Source organism: Pipistrellus hanaki (genome assembly GCF_964339955.1).
Source record: "Pipistrellus hanaki genome assembly, chromosome: 13".
NCBI lineage: Eukaryota > Metazoa > Chordata > Mammalia > Chiroptera > Vespertilionidae > Pipistrellus > Pipistrellus hanaki.
This window is the reverse complement of record NC_140515.1, coordinates 59330821-59353101: the sequence shown is the minus strand read 5'-3', so window position 1 is coordinate 59353101 and position 22281 is coordinate 59330821. Positions and strand designations below refer to the sequence as shown.

Genomic DNA, 22281 nt, shown 5'->3' with positions numbered 1-22281 from the left:
ATAAAACAAACACCACCCCCAAAACCCTGGGTGGGCTGAGCTGGGGACACAGTGGCCACCTCCAAACCGCAGCGGTGGCAGACATCCTGCCGCGGGGGCCGGGCAGCTTAAGGCCGCATCAACTTCCCAGGCAGACGGCACGCCATTTTCCTCTAAAAGGTGTTGTTTTGATGTTGAATGATGAAAGCTACACCATGCCTATCTGGTCACCCAGAAATGGCTTCCTTAAACCCCCAAACCCTCGGCTTCTGGCCAGGCGGGCGCGCCCACCGCCAGGCGTGTGATCCCTGCCCACGCACCCGTTACACAGACGGTGGCTCTGAAGCCGAAGTCCAAGGGTCTCTGGGAAGCTGCAGCGAGAAGGGAAGTGCCAGTGCCTCTGGCTGCCTGCCAGCGGGGCCCGTGCCAGAGCCGCCGGCTCCCACAGCCGCACCCTCAGCCTCCAGGGCAGAAACAGGGACAGGCGCGGTGACTCCCTCACCTCCGGGCAGCACCTGGGCGTCCTTTGCCCGTGGCCCAGAGCCAGGCTGGTGACTGCAGGTCACACGCAGCCCAGAGCCACAGGGAACTCAGGATGGGCCCCGGCAGCTGGGCTCGGTGGTCAGAGGTCGCCTGCAGACAGAGGGCCTCTGGTTCACTTCCAGTCCAGGGCACATGCCATGGTTGCAGGCTCCTCCCCGGCCCAGGCCCTGGTCGGGGCTCATGTGGGGGGCAACCAATTGATGTGTTCCTCTCACATCAATGTTTCTCCCCGTCTTTCCCTCTCTCACACTCTCTCTACAATCAACGGGAAAATATCCTCGGGTGAGGATTAACAAAATAAATAAAACTAGGGACTGCTTTGGCCTTTGAAAACAACTGACTCTCCGTCTGTTCGCTCAGACACCCAGGTGGCCGAGTGGGGAGAGGCTAAGGAATGACGGAGACGCTGCAGGCTGGGCCTGGGGGCCTGGAGCCAGGCTTGCCCCGAGGGTTAGGAGAACAGTTACCAATCCAGCTCCCCCCCACACACACACCCCACTCTACCTCCAGCAGCTGTGCTGGCCCAACGTCCCCTCTTCCTCCGGCTGGAGCCAAGCAGCGAGGGAGGGATATGGGTCCCGGACAGCCTCGACCAAGGCGCAGGCTGCCTGCTGAAATGACTCAGAACCAAGAGAGAAGTCTCACGCACGCAAAAATGGAAAATGTTTTATTGTTTCCTGTCCAAATAGGGGGCTCGTGGGGAAAGAGTGCACGGAGAGCCTTCCTGCAATGGGCGTGCTCACCCCGCAGGCCGGGACCACCCCCAGACGCCTCACTGAGGAGGGAAAGCTCTCTACCTGAGGACGGAGACTGCTCGGCTCAGTGATCACTAGCAGGCATGCCTAAACCCAGCGGCCCACCGCGCGGCTGCCGCCTGCACACGCTCATTCCATTCGCTGACAGACATGGGTCTCAAGTCCACCCCTCCCCATGGGTGTCATGGTGGGGGTTCTTGGCTAGGGATCAAAGAAGGCCCGGCTCCTGGCCAGCTGGCTGTAAACATGCATGGTGCCTCCGGGGAGAGGCTGAGCTCCTCTTTGAGACCAGTGTTTGGGGTACAGTAGGGCCAGCCGTCTGGCCACAGGGGTCTCCAGTCTAGAAGCTCCTGGCCCCGTCCCCAAATCCTCCTGAGATCCCTTACACTGACAGGAGCGACTTCAGGCTTCATGGGCACACCAGGTGGAGGATGTCATTAAGGCACACGGTCGGTCGGTCGGTCGGTCGGTCGGTCTCTCTCAGCAAGTCCCTGCACAGAGCTCTGAGCTCTCCCCCTCCCCCTTCAGGACGGTCTAGTCCTGCCCACCGCTCCTCTTCGGGAAGTTTCCAGCATCCAGGAGCCTTGAGCAGCCTTCAGCCTCACAAGTTGGGGGTGATCCAGTTAAGGAACTTCATGGCAACTTCAAAGCCAAGGAAACAGGCCTGGGAGGGTTTGGGAGGAGAAGTGAGCGGGAGCTGTGACCACTCCGATCCCAGCAGCACCCTGGCCGCCCCGGCAGGCCCAGACCTTCCCTGACCGCACTCCCCCCGGCCAGGGGCTCACGGGTGCTCCCACCCCCCAGAGGGGAAGGAGATGCATGTCCACAGCGGCCGTGCCGGCCAGGCCCGGGGGGGAAAGCCCCTCACCTCAGAGAATCCCAGCATCTCCGGGAAAGGAAGCCAGTTAGAAGGCTCTGGCGGAGGGGGGGTTGTGGGAAACCGAGCCCCCAATCCAATCCGATCCAATCCAGGAGCAGGCAAAGGTCGCCCCGCCCCCCCGCCCCAGGAGCGCACGGCCGCCACTCACCGCGTTGGCTGGGAAGGCGCGGATCATCACGGCGTTGAAGCCCTTGTACAAGGACGTGACCCCTTCGCGCTGGACCAACTCCGTCAGCACGTCCCGGAAGCCGTTGGGGTATTTCCCAGGAGGCGCTGTGGGCAGACCCGCTGGTAAGTCTCCGGGAGCTTCCTGACCTGACAGGTGACCCGTGAGGGCCGTCCTGCACGCAGGCCTTCCTGCGGGGTCACAGCACAGGGCACCTCCAGGTCCCTGAGACCAGGCCACAGGCAGCACGGCTCAGGGGGACAGACACTGGTGCTGAGGGGGGCAGAGAGGAGGGAACAGTGAAACGGCCTCCTGCCCTAACCGGTTTGGCTCCGTGGATAGAGCGTCGGCCTACGGACTGAAAGGTCCCGGGTTCGATTCTGGTGAAGGGCATGTACCTTGGTTGCAGGCACATCCCCAGTAGGGAGTGTGCAGGAGGCAGCTGATCGATGTTTCTCTCTCATCAAATTTTCTAATTCTCTATCCCTTTCCCTTCCTCTCTGTAATAAATCAATAAAGTATATTTTTTTAAAAAGAAAGAAAGAAAAGGCCTCCTGTTCCGGTTGATTGACTTCTTATCTCACTCACTTTGGGTTCAGGCCGAAAAGAAAACAAGCCTGGGGTTCTAGAACTCCACTGCCAGGGAGCATGCTGGTCAGACGGGTCTGGGTGTGCTGTGGAGAGGGAGTGGCTCTGCACCCCAGGGGCAGCCAGTTCCAGATCCGCCTCCCCCCACCCTCTGCCCTCCACTCACCAGTCTGGAAGCGGGACTTCAGCACGTCCGGGGGGATGGCCACCACCCAGTTGAAGATCCCAGCGAAGCCCCCAGCCGCCAGGATCCGGGGCACGCTGAGCTCACTGACGCTGCAGACAAGCAGAGCCAGACACGGCCGTGAGGGGCATGCCGACGCCCCTCCTGCCGGACAGCGAGGGGGGACGGGCCGGAGCGAGAAGGGCCAGGACCAGGGCTCCCGGCACCTGCGCTTGTTTCAAACACTTGCTCCGTTGGGTGAGACACAGAGCGAGAGAGGTGTCAGCTGGGCCTCAGCGCCATGAGGAAAGGGGCCTGAGGCCAGAAGCAAGCCCCACTTCTGCCTCCAGACCGCTCTCAGCAGGCAGCCTCCCCACTCGGAACCAAGTGGCTTCGCGCTATCCTTTCTCCTCACCTCTTTCCCTCCGGAGTTAAGATATTTTTCAGCCACTCGTATGTCATGAAATACATCCCACTGGCTGGAACGTCTGTCAGTGGCAGGAGAGATGTGAGTTAACGACATAAGTCCCCACGGATTCCTGAGCTTACAGAGCCGAGCGGGCACACCCTCCAGGGCGTCCAGGGAAGTCCCGCAGAAGCACAGCCTGCTTGCATAACCGCGATGTCGGACCAGAAGCTGCTCCACAAGTGCTGGTGAGCGAGTGTAAACACACGACATCACTTCATGTTCGAAGCCCCTCTGCGTGGTCCCTACTGACAAGCCCACTCCAAGCAGTTATAACCGCACCTGGCCTTCCTCCAAGCTACCAGCTCAGGACAAGGCTGAGCCATCTCTGCCTCTCCTGCTGCCTCTCAAAACCAGGGAGAGCCTTAGCCGGTTTGGCTCAGTGGGTAGAGCATCGGCCTGCGAACTGAAGGGTCCCAGGTTCCAGGGCACATGCCTAGGTTGCAGGCTCGATTCCAGGTAGGGGGCTTGCAGGAGGCAGCCAATCAATGACTCTCTCCTCATTGATCTTTCTATCTCTTTCCTTCTTCCTTCCTCTTTGAAATCAATAAAAATGTATTAAAGCCCTACCCGGTTTGGCTCAGTGGATAGAGCGTCGGCCTACGGACTGAAAGGTCCCAGGTTCAATTCCGGTCAAGGGCATGTACATTGATTGCGAGCACATCCCCAGTGGGGGTTGTGCAAGAGGCATCCAATCAATGATTCTCTCTCATCGATGTTTCTAACTCTCTCTTCTTCTCTCTTCCTCTCTGTAAAAAAAATCAATAAAATATACCTGCAGATCTGGGCGGCAAAGTGTCTTTTCTTTGAAGTGGGGGGTAGTCTTATACAGCAAATATAGGCCTAAACCTATGTTTTAACTGTAAAATTAGGGGGTCGTCTTATACGCCGGAATATACGGTGTATATGTATTTTTTTTAAATGTATTTTTTTAAAAAATCACAAAAACAGGGAGAGTGCCCAATAACTCTGAAGTCACTCTTTCCTCTCTCTCATCCCTCCAGCCACAATTTCTACCTACTTGCCACTCCCCTCCACTGTCACTGCCATGACTTCTACCCTCGGGGGGCAGCCCAGCAGAGGATGTTGGTATGTGTCCCTGTTGCCAGAGGTGCGACTGCCTAGAACAGTCCCGGCCTTGTCAGCGCTGCGGCACTGTGGTGCCAAGGCCAATATGGCAGGCGGCCCCATATTGGGGGTGACCTGGGGGGTCCAGGCTTACCTCGCATGAGGGTCAGCACCGTGCCCTTGTAGATGCCGCGGATGCCGGACTCCTGGTACACTTTCTTCGCACAGTCCAGGGCGCCGGTGTACTTGGTTTCCCCGGAGGAAGCCTGGATCTGCGGGGCGCAGGGAGGCAGCAGGTCACGGAGGACGGCAGAGGGCGTGAGGACATGGTCAGTGGCATGGGCCCAACAGAAGGTGGCAGTCAAAACAACAGTCATGCGGAAGGCACAATGTTGGTGCGAGTCACCATGAAATAGGCAGGTGAAAGGAACACAAAACGTACACGCACTGACTAGGAAAAATCAGCAGAGGAGCTGGGAAAAGTGGAGAACTCCCCAGGCACAAAAGCATCCCCAATCCAGTGAGCTGGGAGATCTAGACGGGAGGAGACAGGTACATCAGTCATTCACTTAGTCCCGTGGTCGGCAAACTGCGGCTCGCATGCAGAGCTCTCTGTGTCTGGACAGATGCCCTGTGCAGAGTGGTCCCACCCCAGCCCAGGGACCCAGCGCCTAAGAGCCAGGAGCCGAGGGCAGGCAGGTGTAACCCCAGAAATGATCCAGAGAAAGACAGCCCCGAGCTGCCTACAAGAGACCCGCCTCGAAACCAAAGACACACAGGATGAAAGTGATGGGATGGGGAAAACTTCCATGCAGATGGAAAAGAAAAAAAGCTGGAGTAGCAATACTCACATCCCACAACATAGACTTTAAAAGCATCATGCTAAGTGAAATAGGCCAGTCCGAGAGAGATAAATATCGTATGATCTCACTCATTTGTGGAATATAATGAACAACATAAGCTGATGAACAGAAATAGAGCTGGGGGGTATTCTAGAATCTAACAGAAGCAATCCTGTTCTTTTCAGGTTTTTGATATTTCCTTCAACTTCTGTGATTCCATACTATGTTAGCAACAGTTTTGGTAATATTAGTATACTTAAAATCCTTTTATTCTTGAAATATTAATGTTATTGCATGTCATGTAATATTATATATAAGGTCATCTTTCTTAGATTATTGGTGCTTATTGCATGTAACAATATCATCTTTAAAATCATTTTTCTTGAGATATTAATGTTTGCTGCATGTAACATTATAGTTAAGTTTATTTTTCTTGAAATATTAAGGTTTATTGCATTATTATATTTAAAATTGTTTTTCTTTTTTTTCTTTTAAATATATATTTTATTGATTTTGTACAGAGAGGAAGGGAGAGAGAGTCATCGATCAGCTGCCTCTTGCACACCCCCTACTGGGGATGTGCCCGCAACCAAGGTACATGCCCTTGACCGGAATCGAACCCTGGTCCCTTCAGTCCCCAAGCCGACGCTCTATCCATTGAGCCAAACCGGTTTTGGCTAAAATTGTTTTTCTTGAAACAAAACAACTGGGGGGAAAAGATGTCAATTTTTTTCTAAAAATAACAACGGACCGGGAGAATATATTTATAAGTCACATTTCTAACAAAGCACTATTATCTAGAATAAAGGACTGTCAAAACTCAATAATATAAAAATAATCCAATTAGAAAATGGGCAAAATATATGAACAGACATTTCACCAAATAGGAAATACAGGGAGCAAAGAGCACATAAGAAAAGTTCAACCTCTTCCGCTACTAGGGAAATGAAGTTAGAAAGAGCTGCCCCCACACGCCTGTCAGAACGGCTAAAATTAAAGCAGGGAGCACACCAGCTGCTGGAGGGGACGCAGGGAAACGGATCGCTCACACACTGCCGGCGGGAAAAACAGTGCAAACCCAAACAGGTCGGCAGTTTCTTTAAAAAACTAAACGTGCAGCTACCATATGATTCAGCAACTGCACTACTGGGCATTTATCCCAGAGAAGTGAGGATTTGTTTTCTCAGAAAAATCTCTGTATATAAATGTTTATGATATCTTTATTCATAATAGCCCCACACTGGAAGCAACCCAGATGTCCTTCAGTGGATAAAAAGTTAAACATGTTGTGGTTCATCCACGCCAAACATACTGTGGTGCAGCCACACCATGAACTCCTTAACAGGAATGAATTATTCATACGTCAACAACAGGAATGAATCTCCAGAAATTTATGCTGAGTTTAAAAAGCCAACATGAGCTCAGCCAGTTTGGCTCAGTGATTGAGCATCGACCTGTGAACCAGGAGGTCGATTTCCAGCCGGGATACATGCCTGGGTGGCAGACTCAATACCCATTAGGGGAAGCAGGAGGCAGCAGATCAATGGTTCTCTTTCATCGTTGATGTTTCTCTCTCTCCTTTTCCCTTCTTCTCTAAAGTCAATAAAACATATTAAAAAAGAAAATTTCACATACTGTAAGATCCCATTTATATAACATTCTTGAAATTTCAAAATTATAGAAATAGAATATAGATTAATGGTTCTGGAGTGGTTAAAGCCTGGAGCGGGGAGAGGAGTGGGTATGGTTATAAGAGGTGCGTTATAAGAGTGTAATATAAAGGACCGACCATGGCAGGCTGGAAATTGTGTCACGACTGTATCAATGTCAATACCTTGGCTGTGACATTGTACCATAGTTTAAGATGTTACCCTTGTGAGAAAATGGGGGTAAAGGGCACGAGGGGTTACTATGTATTATTTCTTTCCTTGTTTTTTCTTTATATTATTTCTCACAACTGCACGTGAGCCTATTTTATTATCTCAAAAGAAAAAGCCTAATTTAAAAAAATATACAAAATGGCATGACAGTTGTAAACCAGGAAAAAGAACTGGCCACATAAGTGATTAATAACCTTAATCTCAAAGGGAAAAAAAATAACCTTCATCTGTCCAAAGCTTTTATAAATCAATTTAGGAAAAAAAAAAAAGAAGAAGAAGAGCCAAGAACACAAATACTAGGTACTTCCCACGGAAAAATACAAGCAAATAATATTCATCAGAACCATCAGGAGCATGTGCAGAAAGCTTTGCTGTGGCATATAATCTGTCACTCCCCCAGGTGAGGGATTATGGGTAAATGACAGCCATATATATAATGAAATCAGTTGCAGAAAATTATGCTTGAGAAAAATAATCACAGAAAAATAATATGGTATATTAAGGGGGGAAAGTTGGTTATAAAAATTGTAGTAGGTGATACCAATTTTATTTCAAACTTAATATACAAGTTAAGCAAAAAGACTAGAATTCACACAGAAGAGTAACCGTGGTTACCTCAGTGGGGTAGCATCATGGGTGATAAATACGTATGTGTTTTGTTTTGTGCTTCTCTGCATTATCAAAAATTTCCAGCAAGAATTGTGTATTAAACTACTTCAGCTATTCCTAGGAAAAGTGGTAATATTTGCTTTTTAAAAGAGGTCCTGTGTGGCCCTGGCCTGGTGGTTCAGTTGGTTAGAGCGTTTTCCCATAATATTTTCAAAATTTCAAAATTATAGAAATAGAATATGGATTAATGGTTGCTGGAGTGGTTAAAGCCTGGAGCGGGGAGAGGGGTGGTCAGGGCACATACCTAGGTTGTGGTTATGGGAGGCAACTGATCGATGATTCTCTCTCACATTGATGTTTATTTATTTATTTTTACATGTATTTTTATCGTTGATGTTTCTATCTCCCCCTCCCTTCCTCTCTGAAAAAAAAAAAAAAATGGTGAAAGGACATAAACATACACATAGTTTATCTGAACAGAAAAGCTGGCCACTCCCCCACCCAGATCCCACCCTCACCTGTAACAGGCACTTGATCCTTTCTCCAGGGGTCATGATCCCGGTGGTGAAGACGCCAGACAGCATCCCAGCTGCAAACAGTTGGGGGTAGCTGTATTAAAGAAAACAAAAACAGCCGAACCGGTTTGGCTCAGTGGATAGAGCGTCAGTCTGCGGACTGAAAGGTCCCAGGTTCGATTCCAGTCAAGGGCATGTACCTTGGTTGCGGGCACATCCCCAGTAGGGTATGTGCAAGAGGCAGCTGATCGATGATTCTCTCTCATCGATGTTCCTAACTCTCTATCCCTCTCTCTTCCTCTCTGTAAAAAATCAATAAAATATATATATATATATATATATATATATATTTAAAAAAAAAAAAAAAAACAGAGGCAAGTGCCTGTGACACCTGCCCAGGACAGAGGCAATCCGCAGGGGTGACTGTGTAAGAAAAATAAGTCCTCGGCCTTCAAGAAAAATAAGTCACACTCTGCACAGAAGCCGGTTCCAGGGGTATTCTGCTGTCACACGGCCCAGGGCAGGGCCTCGGTGTCAGGAGCCATGTGACGCAGTGGCCTCACCTGCGGGAGCAGCTCCGTGGTGAGACTTGGTTTCCCCCGGGGCCTGCCATGCACATGACTATGGACAACTCTCCAGCTCTGGGCCTTGTGTTCCCAGCCACAAAACTCAGGGGTGCTGGGGCGGGGGGGGGGGGGGGGGGGGGCGGGGAACGGGGGACGGGGGAGTCTAATCTGGACCTGGATCTCAATCGGGCCCAGGTCCGCTCCAATCTCACCTCCTCTGGAGCACCACGGGCCTGAGAACACTCTAAGCCAAGATTCCAGCAGGACACAAAGCCAGGGACCAGGCGGTGGGGGCGGCCTGGCCAGTCCTCGGGAACGGGCCATGAGAGGCTGGGGAAGGGCAGTCGGGGATGGCACCCGACAGGCATGATGGCTCCTCACCCTGGCCCCACAGGACGGGCCACACTGAGTGCCCGGAGGGTCCTGGTGTGCAGCCCACAGCTGTCATGCCACTTTCCTCCTGGGATTAGCAACACCGGCTGATCTAGAGGCAACGGGACCTACAGCCACAATGAACCTCTCCACAGGCCACAGCGAGCAAATGCTGCTGAGGAGCTTCCCTCACTCGCCTAAGCCCCAGGCCGCCCCTAACCCCATGCCTGACAGCTGGGCCTCAGGCAGTTCGTCCCTGTATCAGTGATGTCCCCGTGTCAGGGATGTCCCCCTGTCAGGGATGTCCCCCTATCAGGGATGTCCCCTGTATCAGTGATGTCCCCTGTATCAGTGATGTCCCCGTGTCAGTGATGTCCCCCTATCAGTGATGTCCCCCTATCAGTGATGTCCCCTGTATCAGTGATGTCCCCCTGTCAGTGATGTCCCCGTCAGTGATGTCCCCTGTATCAGTGATGTCCCCTGTCAGTGATGTCCCCCTGTCAGTGATGTCCCCTGTATCAGTGATGTCCCCCTGTCAGTGATGTCCCCCTATCAGTGATGTCCCCTGTATCAGTGATGTCCCTCTATCAGTGATGTCCCCCTATCAGTGATGTCCCCTGTATCAGTGATGTCCCCCTGTCAGTGATGTCCCCCTATCAGTGATGTCCCCTGTATCAGGGATGTCCCCTGTATCAGTGATGTCCCCCTATCAGGGATGTCCCCTGTATCAGTGATGTCCCCCTGTCAGTGATGTCCCCCTGTCAGTGATGTCCCCCTATCAGTGATGTCCCCTGTATCAGTGATGTCCCCGTGTCAGTGATGTCCCCCTATCAGTGATGTCCCCTGTATCAGGGATGTCCCCTGTATCAGTGATGTCCCCCTGTCAGTGATGTCCCCCTGTCAGTGATGTCCCCCTGTCAGTGATGTCCCCCTATCAGTGATGTCCCCTGTATCAGTGATGTCCCCCTGTCAGTGATGTCCCCCTATCAGGGATGTCCCCTGTATCAGTGATGTCCCCCTATCAGTGATGTCCCCTGTATCAGTGATGTCCCCCTATCAGTGATGTCCCCGTGTCAGTGATGTCCCCCTATCAGTGATGTCCCCGTGTCAGTGATGTCCCCCTATCAGGGATGTCCCCCTATCAGTGATGTCCCCTGTATCAGTGATGTCCCCCTATCAGTGATGTCCCCTGTATCAGTGATGTCCCCTGTATCAGTGATGTCCCCCTATCAGTGATGTCCCCGTGTCAGTGATGTCCCCCTATCAGGGATGTCCCCCTATCAGGGATGTCCCCCTATCAGTGATGTCCCCCTATCAGTGATGTCCCCCTATCAGTGATGTCCCCTGTATCAGTGATGTCCCCCTATCAGGGATGTCCCCCTATCAGTGATGTCCCCCTGTCAGTGATGTCCCCTGTATCAGTGATGTCCCCCTGTCAGTGATGTCCCCCTGTCAGTGATGTCCCCCTATCAGGGATGTCCCCCTATCAGTGATGTCCCCCTATCAGGGATGTCCCCCTATCAGGGATGTCCCCCTATCAGGGATGTCCCCCTATCAGTGATGTCCCCCTATCAGGGATGTCCCCCTATCAGGGATGTCCCCCTATCAGTGATGTCCCCTGTATCAGTGATGTCCCCCTATCAGTGATGTCCCCTGTATCAGTGATGTCCCCTGTATCAGTGATGTCCCCCTATCAGGGATGTCCCCTGTATCAGTGATGTCCCCTGTCAGTGATGTCCCCCTGTCAGTGATGTCCCCCTGTCAGTGATGTCCCCCTATCAGTGATGTCCCCCTATCAGGGATGTCCCCTGTATCAGTGATGTCCCCGTGTCAGTGATGACCCCCTATCAGAGATGTCCCCGTGTCAGTGATGACCCCCTATCAGCGATGTCACCGTGTCAGTGATGTCCCGGTAAGGGCCACGCTGCTTTACAGAAGGAATCAGACAGCCTGGAGAGGAAGGAGGGGGTGCCTTTTCCCTCCCGGCTCGCAGGGCAGAGGACATGTAAGCAGCTCCCCCCTGTGGCCCTTCAGGGCAGCGCTGGGCCGAGGACAGCCTCCACCTGTCACCACAGCAGCCCATCGGGCTCCGGGCCTGTGAGCACTCACCTGAGCACGTCTTCCGGGTGTTTCTGTTGCAGTTTCTTCCCCAAACCAAAGCCGAAGAAGCACACGGCGAACATGGGGGTGACCCCGATGATGGGGGCAGCCATGCCCCGATACAGCCCCCTGGGGCCCTGCAAAGAAGCAGAAGCTGTTACAGACCCGCCCTTTACCCGAGGCTTCCTCCTCCCCTCTCCGCCGAGGAGGAGAGGCTTTCAAAGGAAGAAACCGCCGAAACCGGTGTGGCTCAGCGGACAGAGCGTCGGCCTGCGGACTGAAAGGTCCGGGGTTCCATTCCGGTCAGGGGTATGTACCTTGGTTGTGGGCACATCCCCGGTGGGGGGTGTGCAGGAGGCAGCTGATCAATGACTCTCTCTCATCAATGTTTCTAACTCTCAGCCTCGGTGGCTTGGGCGTCATTCCAAGCTCCGAAAGGCTGCCAGGAGTCCCGGGCAGGGCACATGCCCGAGTTGCAGGCTCGATCCCCGACAGCCGCATGCAGAGGCTTAATTTTAAAAACAAATACAGCCCTGACCGGTTTGGCTCAGTGGATAGAGCCTTGGCCTGCGGACTGAAAGGTCCCGGGTTCGATTCTGGTCAAGGGCATGTACCTTTGTTGCAGGCACATCACCAGTAGGGGGTGTGCAGGAGGCAGCTGATTGATGTTTCTCTCTCATCGATGTTTCTAACTCTCTATCCCCTCTCCCTTCTTCTCTGTAAAAATCAATAAAATATATTTAAAACAAATAAAAACAATAATACAAAAGTCCCTCTCACATCAATGCTTCTCTCCCTCTCCCTCTCCTTTCCTCTTAAGATCAATAACAAGTATTTTTTAAAAAGAGAATTGCACTTAATAAACTGTTGGAGAAAATGGAAAGCAGTATCCATTCTGGAAGAAAATCTGGCAGTATGCCGCATACCCTGTTAACAGGAACTTCTGTCCAGAAATGTATTCTAAGGAAATACTCAGAGATGTAAAATAATAACAATACCATCAGGCACTTATAAGGCACCAAAATCTTGGAATGAATCGAAAAGCTCCAAAATAGGAGATAAATGGGCTCCAAGGGCTTTGTTTCAAACAAACAAACAAACAAACAAAAAAACAAAATAAAAAAAGCCAAGGACACACACTGCCAAGCAGATCCTCACTGCCCCGTGTGGGAACCGGACAGGCAGTCCAGAGCATTTAGGGTGCGGACGGACGGCAGGGACAGCCATAGAAAGAGACACAAACAACTGAAAACGGACTCAGTGATCCACCAACCTCAAGAAAAACAAAGAGCTGCTCAATAAGTGAATTACTCAACAGGAAAGAAGCATGTATGTATCTATCATTGCAATCATAAAAAGTGAAACAGTGCAGGGTTAAACCACAAAGTAGAGCAGGTTTATATGGCCGGGCAGAAGGAGGGGATCGTAATGTAAAAGGAAAAACTGTCCCCCACACAGGGAGATAAGACACATAAGAACGAGTGAGGATGGCAGTCGGGGTGTATTATGTGGCACCGCAGGACAGCATGCACAGCTAGCTGTCCCTGGAGAAGGGGGTGTGAGGTGGGGGGACGGTCACGTTGTCGCTGTGTGATAAGCCTTTCAGTAACAAACTAAGTGCTTGTATAGCTTTAATACAAACAATCTTTAGGACAAATGCAAAGAGAAGAAGGTAAAAGTGGCTCTCTGTGGAGAGGGGCAGCTAACAGAGGGGCTGCCCCGGGGCCCACAGCCCACCTACTCTCCAGAGCCACGGGGCCCACGGGGATCCTGCAAAGGTCAAAGGCCACCCCAGGCTGGAAGCTGACTGAGAGGCAGGAAACAGGAAGGGTGAATGGGAGGAGGAGCTACGGGCAGCAGGGGCAAAGTTCTTCCACGTCCCTCCCCTGGCCCTCCACCTGCCGGGCTGCTGCTCAGGGCCTCAGGGCCCGGGCCCAGGCCCCGGACAGCCCAGCCTTCCTCCCTCCAAGCTCCCCACACCGGTGCACGCAGCACCACCGAGACCTCTCTCCCCCTGGCAGCTCTGGTACAACGAAAACCGGGACACCGCCAACATGGAGTCAGGAAGTCCAGTCAGCTCTGCAGGGGAGGGGTTTACACAGCCATTCTCACCAGGCCCCCGGCAGCCAGCAAACTGCCCCCCACACACACTTCACAGCTGCTCAGTAACGCTGCTGCTGGCCTCCCCGCCACGGACCCACCTGCAGGAGCCCTGGGACCCATTCTTCCCAGGCCGAGTCCCCCCTCACCAGCAGAATCCCCTCTACCTGGGTGACACCTGCTTCTCCGTCTCTACGTGTTTCATAGGCACTTATGCATATGAGAGTTATTTATATTTTAGGAAGCAAAAGAAAAGTTTTCAACAAGTTCTTTTTAAATGTGTGCTAATGAAATGAGTATAAATATCACTAATAATTAAAACTTTTAAAATATTCTCAACAATAAAGATTTTAAAAAGTGAAATTTTAAAATATATATATATATATTTTTTTATATCAGAGAGGAAGGGAATGGAAGAGAGAAACATCCACGATGAGAGAGAATCATTGATCCGCTGCCTCCTGCACACCCCACCCTGGGAATTGAGCCAACAAGCCGGGCATCTGTCCATGTCCGGAATCGAACTCAGGACCCTTCAGTCCACAGGCGGATGCTCTATCCACTGAGCTAAACTGGCTAGAGCAAAAGTAAAATATTTTTAAAATAAATAAATAAATAAATAAAGCTTTTTAAAAAATTCCATGTTTTCACTCCAAGCAGTACCTGGGAAATTATCATGTAATTCAATAACCCCAAATCAATTTAGTGTACTTGTCTGGGGTTTTGAAGACACTGGCCTCCCTCACTGTTCCTCAGTCTGCCTAACTTTTCTTCCAGACTTTACCTAACCTTCTGCCACCGACCCCCATCAAACTGACTGACCCAGGTTTGTATTTTCTGTGGAGGCGGCTACAGCATCTGGACAGGTAAAAGCCTCCGACTAATGAGAGGGCAGGATCCTCTCGTGGCAAAGCCACGGGCAAGTCCCAGCACAATTATAGCCAAAGGCTGTGGTTGTAAGCTTGCCCTTATGGTCCGAACCTGTGGTCTCAGGAGGCTGAGTGATGTGGGCTGGATAGAGTTCAGGTGCATCTAACTGGTGCAGTAGATTCGAAACCGCGAGAACATTGTAAACATCTTGACCACGCCCTTACTGTGCCTCCTGGGATCCGGCTATAAAGACTCGGTTTGCAGGCCATTGAGCTCTCTCTCTAATCAGAGGGCAGCGTCCCACCTAGCCCCAGCTTTATTCTCGTCTGTCTTCTTCAGTCCTTTACTGCCCCCTTCAGGTTCCCCCCTGGGCAGTGCTGGCGCGGCACCATTTTCTCCCACTCCAATTACTCCTCGTTAATTTCCTGTGCTCCAAATTCTGCCTTCCAATTATGCTTCGGTCACCCATATAAAACTGGAACCGGAGCTAGCAAAGCCTCCCGAGCGATGCCAATAGGAGGGCTTGGTGAGAGGGCACCGCTGTGGGCTCGGCCTTCGGCAGGACACAGAGTAAACCTACCCGGAGGAGTCACAAACCCACCCTGTGAATGTGTCTCCGAGTAGGGCTGCCCAGCACCAACATACAATACCTCTCTCATAAGAGTCTTCCGGAAGCAGTCAAAGGTTCCAGAATACATGGGAGGCTGCCCAGGCGAACTCGGGGGCTGCGTCTGCAGTCGGACCTGAAATCAGAAGTTCAAATACAGTCATTTCCCAGATTCAGAACTGCCTCGTTCCCCCTGTTGGATTCAGACTTGTCTTTTCTCCAGTTTATTCAAACCCTGAACTGACCAGTCAGTAGTGGCGTGCTTTTAGAGAGAGGGACAGTTCCTCTGAGTGCTCTACCCACTTACTTGCACCATTTATTTCTTACCTAATGTGCCCCACAATGACCCAATGGGATAGGTATTCCCAGCTTTTAGATAAGGCTGGATTTAGTCAGGTCAAGTGACATGCCAGGAACTAGCTGATGCAAAGCTAAGCCCTAGGCACCACATGGAGCAGCATGTTAGTCATTGCATAAGGTGCTCAACAAGGGCATTTTGGAGGGAGGTGGATTTAACCTCATTTTTCTTGGTCCTCATCCTCCTTTTTTTTAAAAAAAAAATTTTTTTATTGATTTCAGAGAGAAAGGGAGATGGAGAGAGATAGAAACATCAATGATGTGAGAGAACCATTGATTGGCTGCCTCCTGCATGCCCCCCACCAGGAATCAAGCCCACAACCCAGGCATGTGCCCTTAACCGAAATTGAACCCAGGACCCTTCAGTCCACAGGCGAACGCTCTGTTCACCGAGCCACACTGGCTAGGGCTTCCTGTTGCTCTTCTTGCTCTTATCACATGAGTACAAGTCTGTTGGAGTGGTCCTTCAAGATGCTTCCAGAATCCTGTTGTATTTTCCCCTCTCTGTCCTCACCCATCCTTACCTTAGTGGTTTCCAATCAGGTCCACGAATTCTTGGATACTCTTCCCCTTCAAAAGGTAAATCCCAATTCCCCCTCCCCTTGACTGTGGGCAGATTCAGTGACTCCTTCTATCAAAGAGTATGTCGTGGCACTGATACTGTGGGACCTAAGTGCACATCAGCGGATGAATGGATAAATAAGATGTAAAAAATATATAATAGAAGCCCTAGCTGCTTTGGCTCAGTGGGTAGAGCATCGGCCTGTAGACTGAAAGGTCCCAGGTTTGACTCCAGTCAAGGGCACATGCCCGGGATGTGGCAAGAGACATTCACTTATATGTGAATCTAAAAAACCAAAACCAAAACCAAAATAAACAAACAAACAAAAGCTCATAGACACAGATCGGTGGTTACCAGAGGAAGGGGGAGTTGGTGCAGTGGCTAAAGGGAGTTACCTGCGTGGTGGTGGGCAGTAATTAGACTTTTGGGGTGATGCTTTGTAGGGTACACAGATGTTGGGTTATGTTGCTGTATACCTGTACTTTTTTTTTTTTTTTTTTTAAGTAGGAAGAGGGGCCAGACAACTCTCTCCCCGATGAGAGAAGCACCAATTGGCTGCCTCCTGAACGGGCTCCCCTGGGATAACCCTGCAACCTGGGCCTTGTGCCCTGACCAGGAATTGAACACACAACCCTCTGGGCCACGGGCCTGGATGCTCCAACCACCGGAGCCTCCCTGGTCGGGGGGAGCAAACATTGGCTTCCGTGCCCGGCTCGCATGCCCGCGCCGGACAGGCTGCTGTAATCCGGTCTTGCCACAGAATGACTCCAGCTCTCCCGGTCAAAGGCAGCGAAGAGCTGCTGTCAAACCTGCCAACAGGACGTGCCCCAGAGCCATCTCCCTGTGAGATGCCGGAGCTGAATTCTAAAACCCCTGCACCAGGGTCCTGCTCTGAGACTCAGCTCTCCCACAAGGGCATCCTGGCCACCAGCTGTCAGCTTCCTCCCAGTGAGCGCCCAGAAAGAGGTGAGAAACTAGGATGAAACTGGGAATGCCAAGTCCCAGCGTGACCTCTGGTGGCTTCCCGGGGGAGAGGGGCTCAGCCTCTGGGGACATAATCGCTTCCCCGGGGGCCAACATGGGCGACAGGCTGAAGGTGGCCACAGCCCCCCCCCCAAAGGGAAAGGTGGAAGGAGGCGGTAATGGGGCGCTCTGCCTCAGAGCCATCCCTAGAATGACCGGGCCTCTTTTTCTATTTTTTTAAGGTATATTTTTATTGGTTTATTTTAAATATATAGATTATATTTTTATTTATTTCATAGAGGAAGGGAGAGGGGGAGAGAGAGAGACATCAATGATTAAAGAATCATTAATCGGCCGCCTCCTGCACGCCCCCCACTGGGGATGTGCCCACAACCCGGGCATGTGCCCCTGGCTGGAATCAACCCGGGACCCTTCAGTCCGCAGGCCGACGCTCTATCCACTGAGCCTCACCAGCCGGGGCTTAAGTGTATTTGTATTGGTTTCTGAGAGGGATGGAGAGCAACATCCGCGATGAGAGCACCATGCACCGGCTGCCCCCGGCCCCGCCCCCGGGGATGAGTCCGCAAGCCGGGCCTGTGCTGGGACCCGAACCCCACGCCGACCTCCGGCTGCCGGGTCGGCGCTCCCCCAGCCGCGAGGGGTGCCTCCGCCTGGGCGCTCGCGGGGCGGCGGCCGCGTTTGCTGGAATCGGCCCGGGAGGCGCGGCGCCCTCCGCAGCCGGAGCCGAGGCCAAGGTCAGCGAGGCTGCGGGACCCAGCGCCTCGGCCCGGCCCGCCCGGCGGAGCCCGCACGCGGCGCGGCCGGAGGCGCACGAGGAACCGCGTCCCCAGCCCTTCGAGGGGCGACCCGGAGGCCCCCGGGCTGCTCCCCGGAGCCCGCGCGCGGCCCCTGCCCGGCCCCGCGCCCCCGCCCCCGCGCCCCCCGCCTCCCTCCCGCGCGCCCCGCCGCGCCCCCGCCCCTCGCACCTTGACCGTGTCCAGCGGGTGCCCCACGAACACCAGGCACATGCCGCCGAAGCCGCCGGCCAGCAGGTTCTTGAGCGGGCTGACGGCCTTCGCCTGGTCCGTCATGGTCCGGCTGCCTGTCAGGACGTTCCCGGCCGCCGCGCCGCCGCCCTTTCACCCACTTTCGGGTGGGCGGGGCCGGCGCCGGGGCCGCCCGGGGGCGGGCCCACGCCGCCCGGCCTGCTTCCGCCGGGCCGCTTCCGGGAGAGGCCCCGCCCTCGTGGGCGTGGCCTGCGGGCGTTGGGGTGGCGCCGGGCGGTGTACGGGGCGGGCCAATGGACCGAGTTCGGGGTCTTCCGGGCCTTTGCTGGGCTCCCGGACTTCCACCCCGCGGGCACCGCGTCCGCTGGGCGGTGTGCCCGGCACCACGGGGAGTCCCTTTGCTTGTGGAGCTTAGAGGGCGTAACAAAGATAAATAGGTGAAAAATAGTGAATCACAAGTGTGACTGCTGTGCGATGGAGAAGCCTAAGCCTGGAGAGAGGGTTAGAGGTGGGGGAGGCAGAGTAATTACAACGTGGATGAGGGGCGTAAGGAAGGGTTTCACCGAGAAGGTGGCTGGATTCAAGACCTGGGAAGGCGAGGGAGTGCGTCCGGTCCGGACAAAGGGGGTGCAGGTTGAGGGACCTGCCATACATGCAAAAGCCCTGAGATATGTCCTGACTGGTGTTGCTCAGTGAATAGCGCCTAGGCCTACGGACTGAAGGGTCCCAGGTTCAATTCTGGTCAAGGGCATGTACCTTGGTTGCGGGCACATCCCCAGTAGTTGGTGTGCAGGAGGCAGCTGATCGATGTTTCTCACTCTATTCCGCTCCCTTTCTCTCTGTAAAAATCAATAAAATATATTTTAAAAAAAACACCCTGAGATGGTCTGTCCTGTCCTGTCAGGAACTGCAGGGAAGCCTTGAGGGCTGGAGCAGTGAGGGAGAGCATGAGACGGCAGCTGACCAAGACGTAGCGGTGAGGGTAGCACACAAAGCTGACTTGGTCTCTGTGAGGACATCAGCTTCTCTTCTGAAGGAGATGGCAACCATTCGGGTGCTTTGAGCAAGGGAGGGACAGCCTGACTGGTGAGTTAACGGAGCCCTCTAAGTGCTGGGCGAGGGTAAGGGAGCCAGGAGAAAGCAGAAAGTTTTGAGAAGGCTCGTTTCTGTACTGGCTTGGATCAGGGAGCATAGCAGAGGAAGCGGGGAGGAGTATGTGGATACTGGGTATATTCTGAAAGAACTTAAAGGAATTGTTAATGAAGAGACTAAAAGGTATGTGAGAGAGAAGTTAAGGATTATGCTAATGTTTTGCCTTATTGACTTTAGGTGCACAGAATCCAGGTATTCATCATATTACTCTTTTCTCTATGTGTGAAATTTTTTAAATAAAAAAAGCTGTGGACAGTAGTTATACCCCTATTCTATAGCAGGTACCTCAATGTCAAGGTGACCTGGTAAGTCCCCCTCCGGAGGTCTCATCACTTAGAGCTTTTAAGCACCAGTAGTGACGTGATCCAATCTGTTCTAGAAAATCCATTTTGGATGGATAAGTCTGTTTTGGGAGGAACTGGAAGCAGGGACACCAGTTGAGAGAGAACGCAGCAGTCCGGGCTAGAGGCGGTAAAGGCGGGAACTGAGGCAGAGGTCCTGGCAGATGGGAAAGGAGCCAGGACCCGGAGGCATTACCAGGAACCCTGCAGTGATTCCGGGTTACAGACACACTGCGATTGCAGTGCCCAGGGGACACCTGGCTGATGTCACATGCGGAGCCTGCGGACCAGGAGAGGTGAAGGCCAGAGCCAGGAGCCAGGAAGGCTTCAGCGTGAGATATATGCAACCCCTGGGGGAGGGGCCAGCATGCGAGGAGCCCCAGAGCAGAGGCTGCTACTAGAATTTTGGAGAAAAATGAAGATAAAATGGTGCCTTTGAGTCCAAGAGATGAAATGATCAAATTCTGGGTCAAACGAATGAGTTTTAAGTGCTCATTAGGGTTAACTAGCAGCCATTGGTGACACTCAGAAGAAGCTTGCCAGGAGTGTTGACACATGATCGATCTGATGCTAAAGGAGAGGCCCTGAGAGTCAGTTATTGGGTCAAGGAGCTTGGTAGGGAAGGGAAAGGAACAAAGAATTAAAGGAGACTTTAGACTCTAGGGTATTTTTTTTTTTTTTTTTTTTTTTAAGATGGGACTGAGGCTGATAGAAACATCAAGAAGGGAGAAAGAATAGCTAAGACAAGGTCCCTGAGCTCTGGCCAGTGTGGTTCAGTTGGTTGAGCATCATCCCATGGGACAAAGAGTTGCCAGTTCAATTCCTGGTCAGGGCACATGCCCAGTTACAGGCTCCATCCCCAGTAGAAGGTGTGCAAGGCAGCTAATGATTCCCTCATCATTGATGTTTCTCTCTTTCTCTCTCTCTTCCTCTCTGAAATCAATAAAGTATTTTAAAAAAAATACCTTTTCTTGTCAATAAATGCTTTTGTACAATATCTGTTACTTATTAAACTAACAAAGGACTGTTTTCTCAAAACAAATTAGTCAGTACACTGGATTATAGACTTTTATGCTGCTAATATACAAGTGAGGAGTCCATCAGAAAATCCTACAATCAACATACTCGCTACCATTAATTACTCCAATTAAATTTGGAGTTTTTCGAGGAAGTATTTGCATCTGATTTCGGCCCATGTTTTGAGTTAAAATGAAAGTTGAAGCTCATGTGTAAGAAATATACATGAGTACCTACAAGAAGCAGGAACTAAATGAGAGAGCCCATCACACATGAATATCTCAAATAGCAGGACGTGTACAACTCGTGTCTGGACGGAAATGGTTAGGGTTCTCCAGGGACCTGCCCAGCCCAGGCATCTCTGGCTTCCGCCAGCGCAGCCACTCGAGCGAGCCTCAGAGGTCCCCCCCATAACGGCGACCACAGGCCCTGGAAGGTGCAAGTCCCAATTGGCTCTTGCTACATTGTTGGGGGGCGGGGGGTGCAGCCAGCCAGTTAGCATTCAGTTTTGGGGGACTCTTTCCCCCTCCCCACATGGGAGTCTGTACTTGTTCTTCAATAAATCTCCATCTTTGCTATAAAAAAAAAAACTACCCCAAAACAACAAACAAAAAAATTCAGTTTCGTAAGGCGAATGGGAAACGAAATAACTGGATCGCGAATCGGGGCGCGCAGAAACTTTGCGGCTCGGGGGCCACCAGGCGACGGCCTCAGCGGAGGCCCCGGTGGCCTGGTACGCCGACCCGCAGGCCCCGCGAGGAATAACAGTCCTGCATCCCGGACTCCCCGCACCCAACGCCCGCGGACAAACGGCGGAGAGAGAGAGGCGTCTGTCCGGCCAGCGCTGGGTAAGGCCCCGGCGGGCGGCGGGCGGCGGGCGGCCGGAAGCCGGGCCAGGACACGCTGCCGAGGGCCGAACCCGCTCCCGGCTCCCCGCTCCCCGCGGCCTCGGAGCGGCGGGCCCGCGGCGGGCTCCGGGGCCCGGCGACGCGCCACGCCGAGCGTCGGCCGAGGGTCACACTCCCCGGCGCCGGCTGCGACCCCGGCGACCGCGGGCCGACCCCGAGCCGGAAGTGACGCAAGCGCGCCGAGCACTTCCGGAGTTGCGGGGACCGCTCCGCCGGGGGAAGCAGCGCGGGCCTAGACCGGCGTCGGCCCGCCGCCTCCGCCGCCGCCGCGCCCGGCTCAGCTCCCTGTGGCCCGGCTCGACCCGGCCCGGCCCGCCCGGGCTCAGCGGCCGCGGGGCCGCGGCTCCGGTAAGTGAGGGGAGCGGCGGCCTTGTTTACCGGCGGCCGGGCGGGCTGGGCTCTCCGCGCGCCGCCCTAGCCCGGCGGGGCTCCGCCTTCGCCGCCCGCGAGGCCCCAGCGCCCGGCCGCCGGTGCCGGGCTCCGCTCCCGCCGCCGTGCGGGGCCGGCGGGCGGCGGGCGGCCGTCTCTCCCCCTCGAGGCGCCGCCGTCGCGGAGAGGTCGGAGGCCAGCGCCGCTGAGCGCCCGGCGCCGGGGCCTCCCCAACGGGCGCCGGGGCCGCGCCGCCTCCGGGCTCCGCTCTCCTAACGTCCGCCCCGCCGGGAAGGGCCCCCGGCGCGCGGGGCCGTGTCCTCGTGGCTCGCCGGCGCCTGGGACGGGCCGTGTGGCCGCCGTGCCCGCCGGACAGGCGGCCCGCCCGGGTGCCGGCCCCTCAGGCCGATGGTCGCTCAGCCCCGCTGGACCCGCTGCGTCTGTCCCTTTGCCGCTCGTGGGCAGCCACCAGCCACGTGCGGCCACTGAGCGTTTGTCCTGTGGCCGGGGCGACTGAAAAACCAAGTTTTAAAATT

At 53.7% G+C, this 22281-nt stretch overlaps 2 protein-coding genes across 2 annotated transcripts in view; one reads left to right on the top strand and one right to left on the bottom strand.

The window, feature by feature from the left end:
• Nucleotides 1-1163: 1163 nt before the first annotated feature.
• SLC25A20 (solute carrier family 25 member 20) lies at nucleotides 1164-21995 on the bottom strand. Its single transcript, XM_084901672.1, has 10 exons — nucleotides 21990-21995; nucleotides 17938-18068; nucleotides 15113-15205; nucleotides 11502-11629; nucleotides 8458-8548; nucleotides 4763-4880; nucleotides 3490-3562; nucleotides 3078-3187; nucleotides 2306-2430; nucleotides 1164-1941 (listed from the first exon to the last, which is right to left on the bottom strand). Exons 2-10 carry the CDS (start codon nucleotides 18040-18042, stop codon nucleotides 1879-1881), a joined length of 906 nt encoding a protein of 301 aa, XP_084757798.1. The 5' UTR covers nucleotides 18043-18068; nucleotides 21990-21995; the 3' UTR covers nucleotides 1164-1878.
• The window catches only part of ARIH2 (ariadne RBR E3 ubiquitin protein ligase 2), a 39342-nt gene continuing 38612 nt past the window's right edge, over nucleotides 21552-22281 (top strand). Inside the window, 1 exon segment of the mRNA XM_084901666.1 lies at nucleotides 21552-21724. The gene's annotated coding sequence lies outside the window, so the exon portion shown is untranslated.

Coding starts and splice junctions, on each gene's coding strand:
- SLC25A20 (XM_084901672.1), bottom strand. CDS start 18,042: ATGACGGACCAGGCGAAGGCCGTCAGCCCGCTCAAGAACCTGCTGGCC. Junction 8,549..11,501: donor CACCCGGAAGACGTGCTCAG/GTGAGTGCTCAC, acceptor TCTTTAATACAG/CTACCCCCAACTGTTTGCAG. Junction 2,431..3,077: donor GAAGTCCCGCTTCCAGACTG/GTGAGTGGAGGG, acceptor GTCTGCCCACAG/CGCCTCCTGGGAAATACCCC.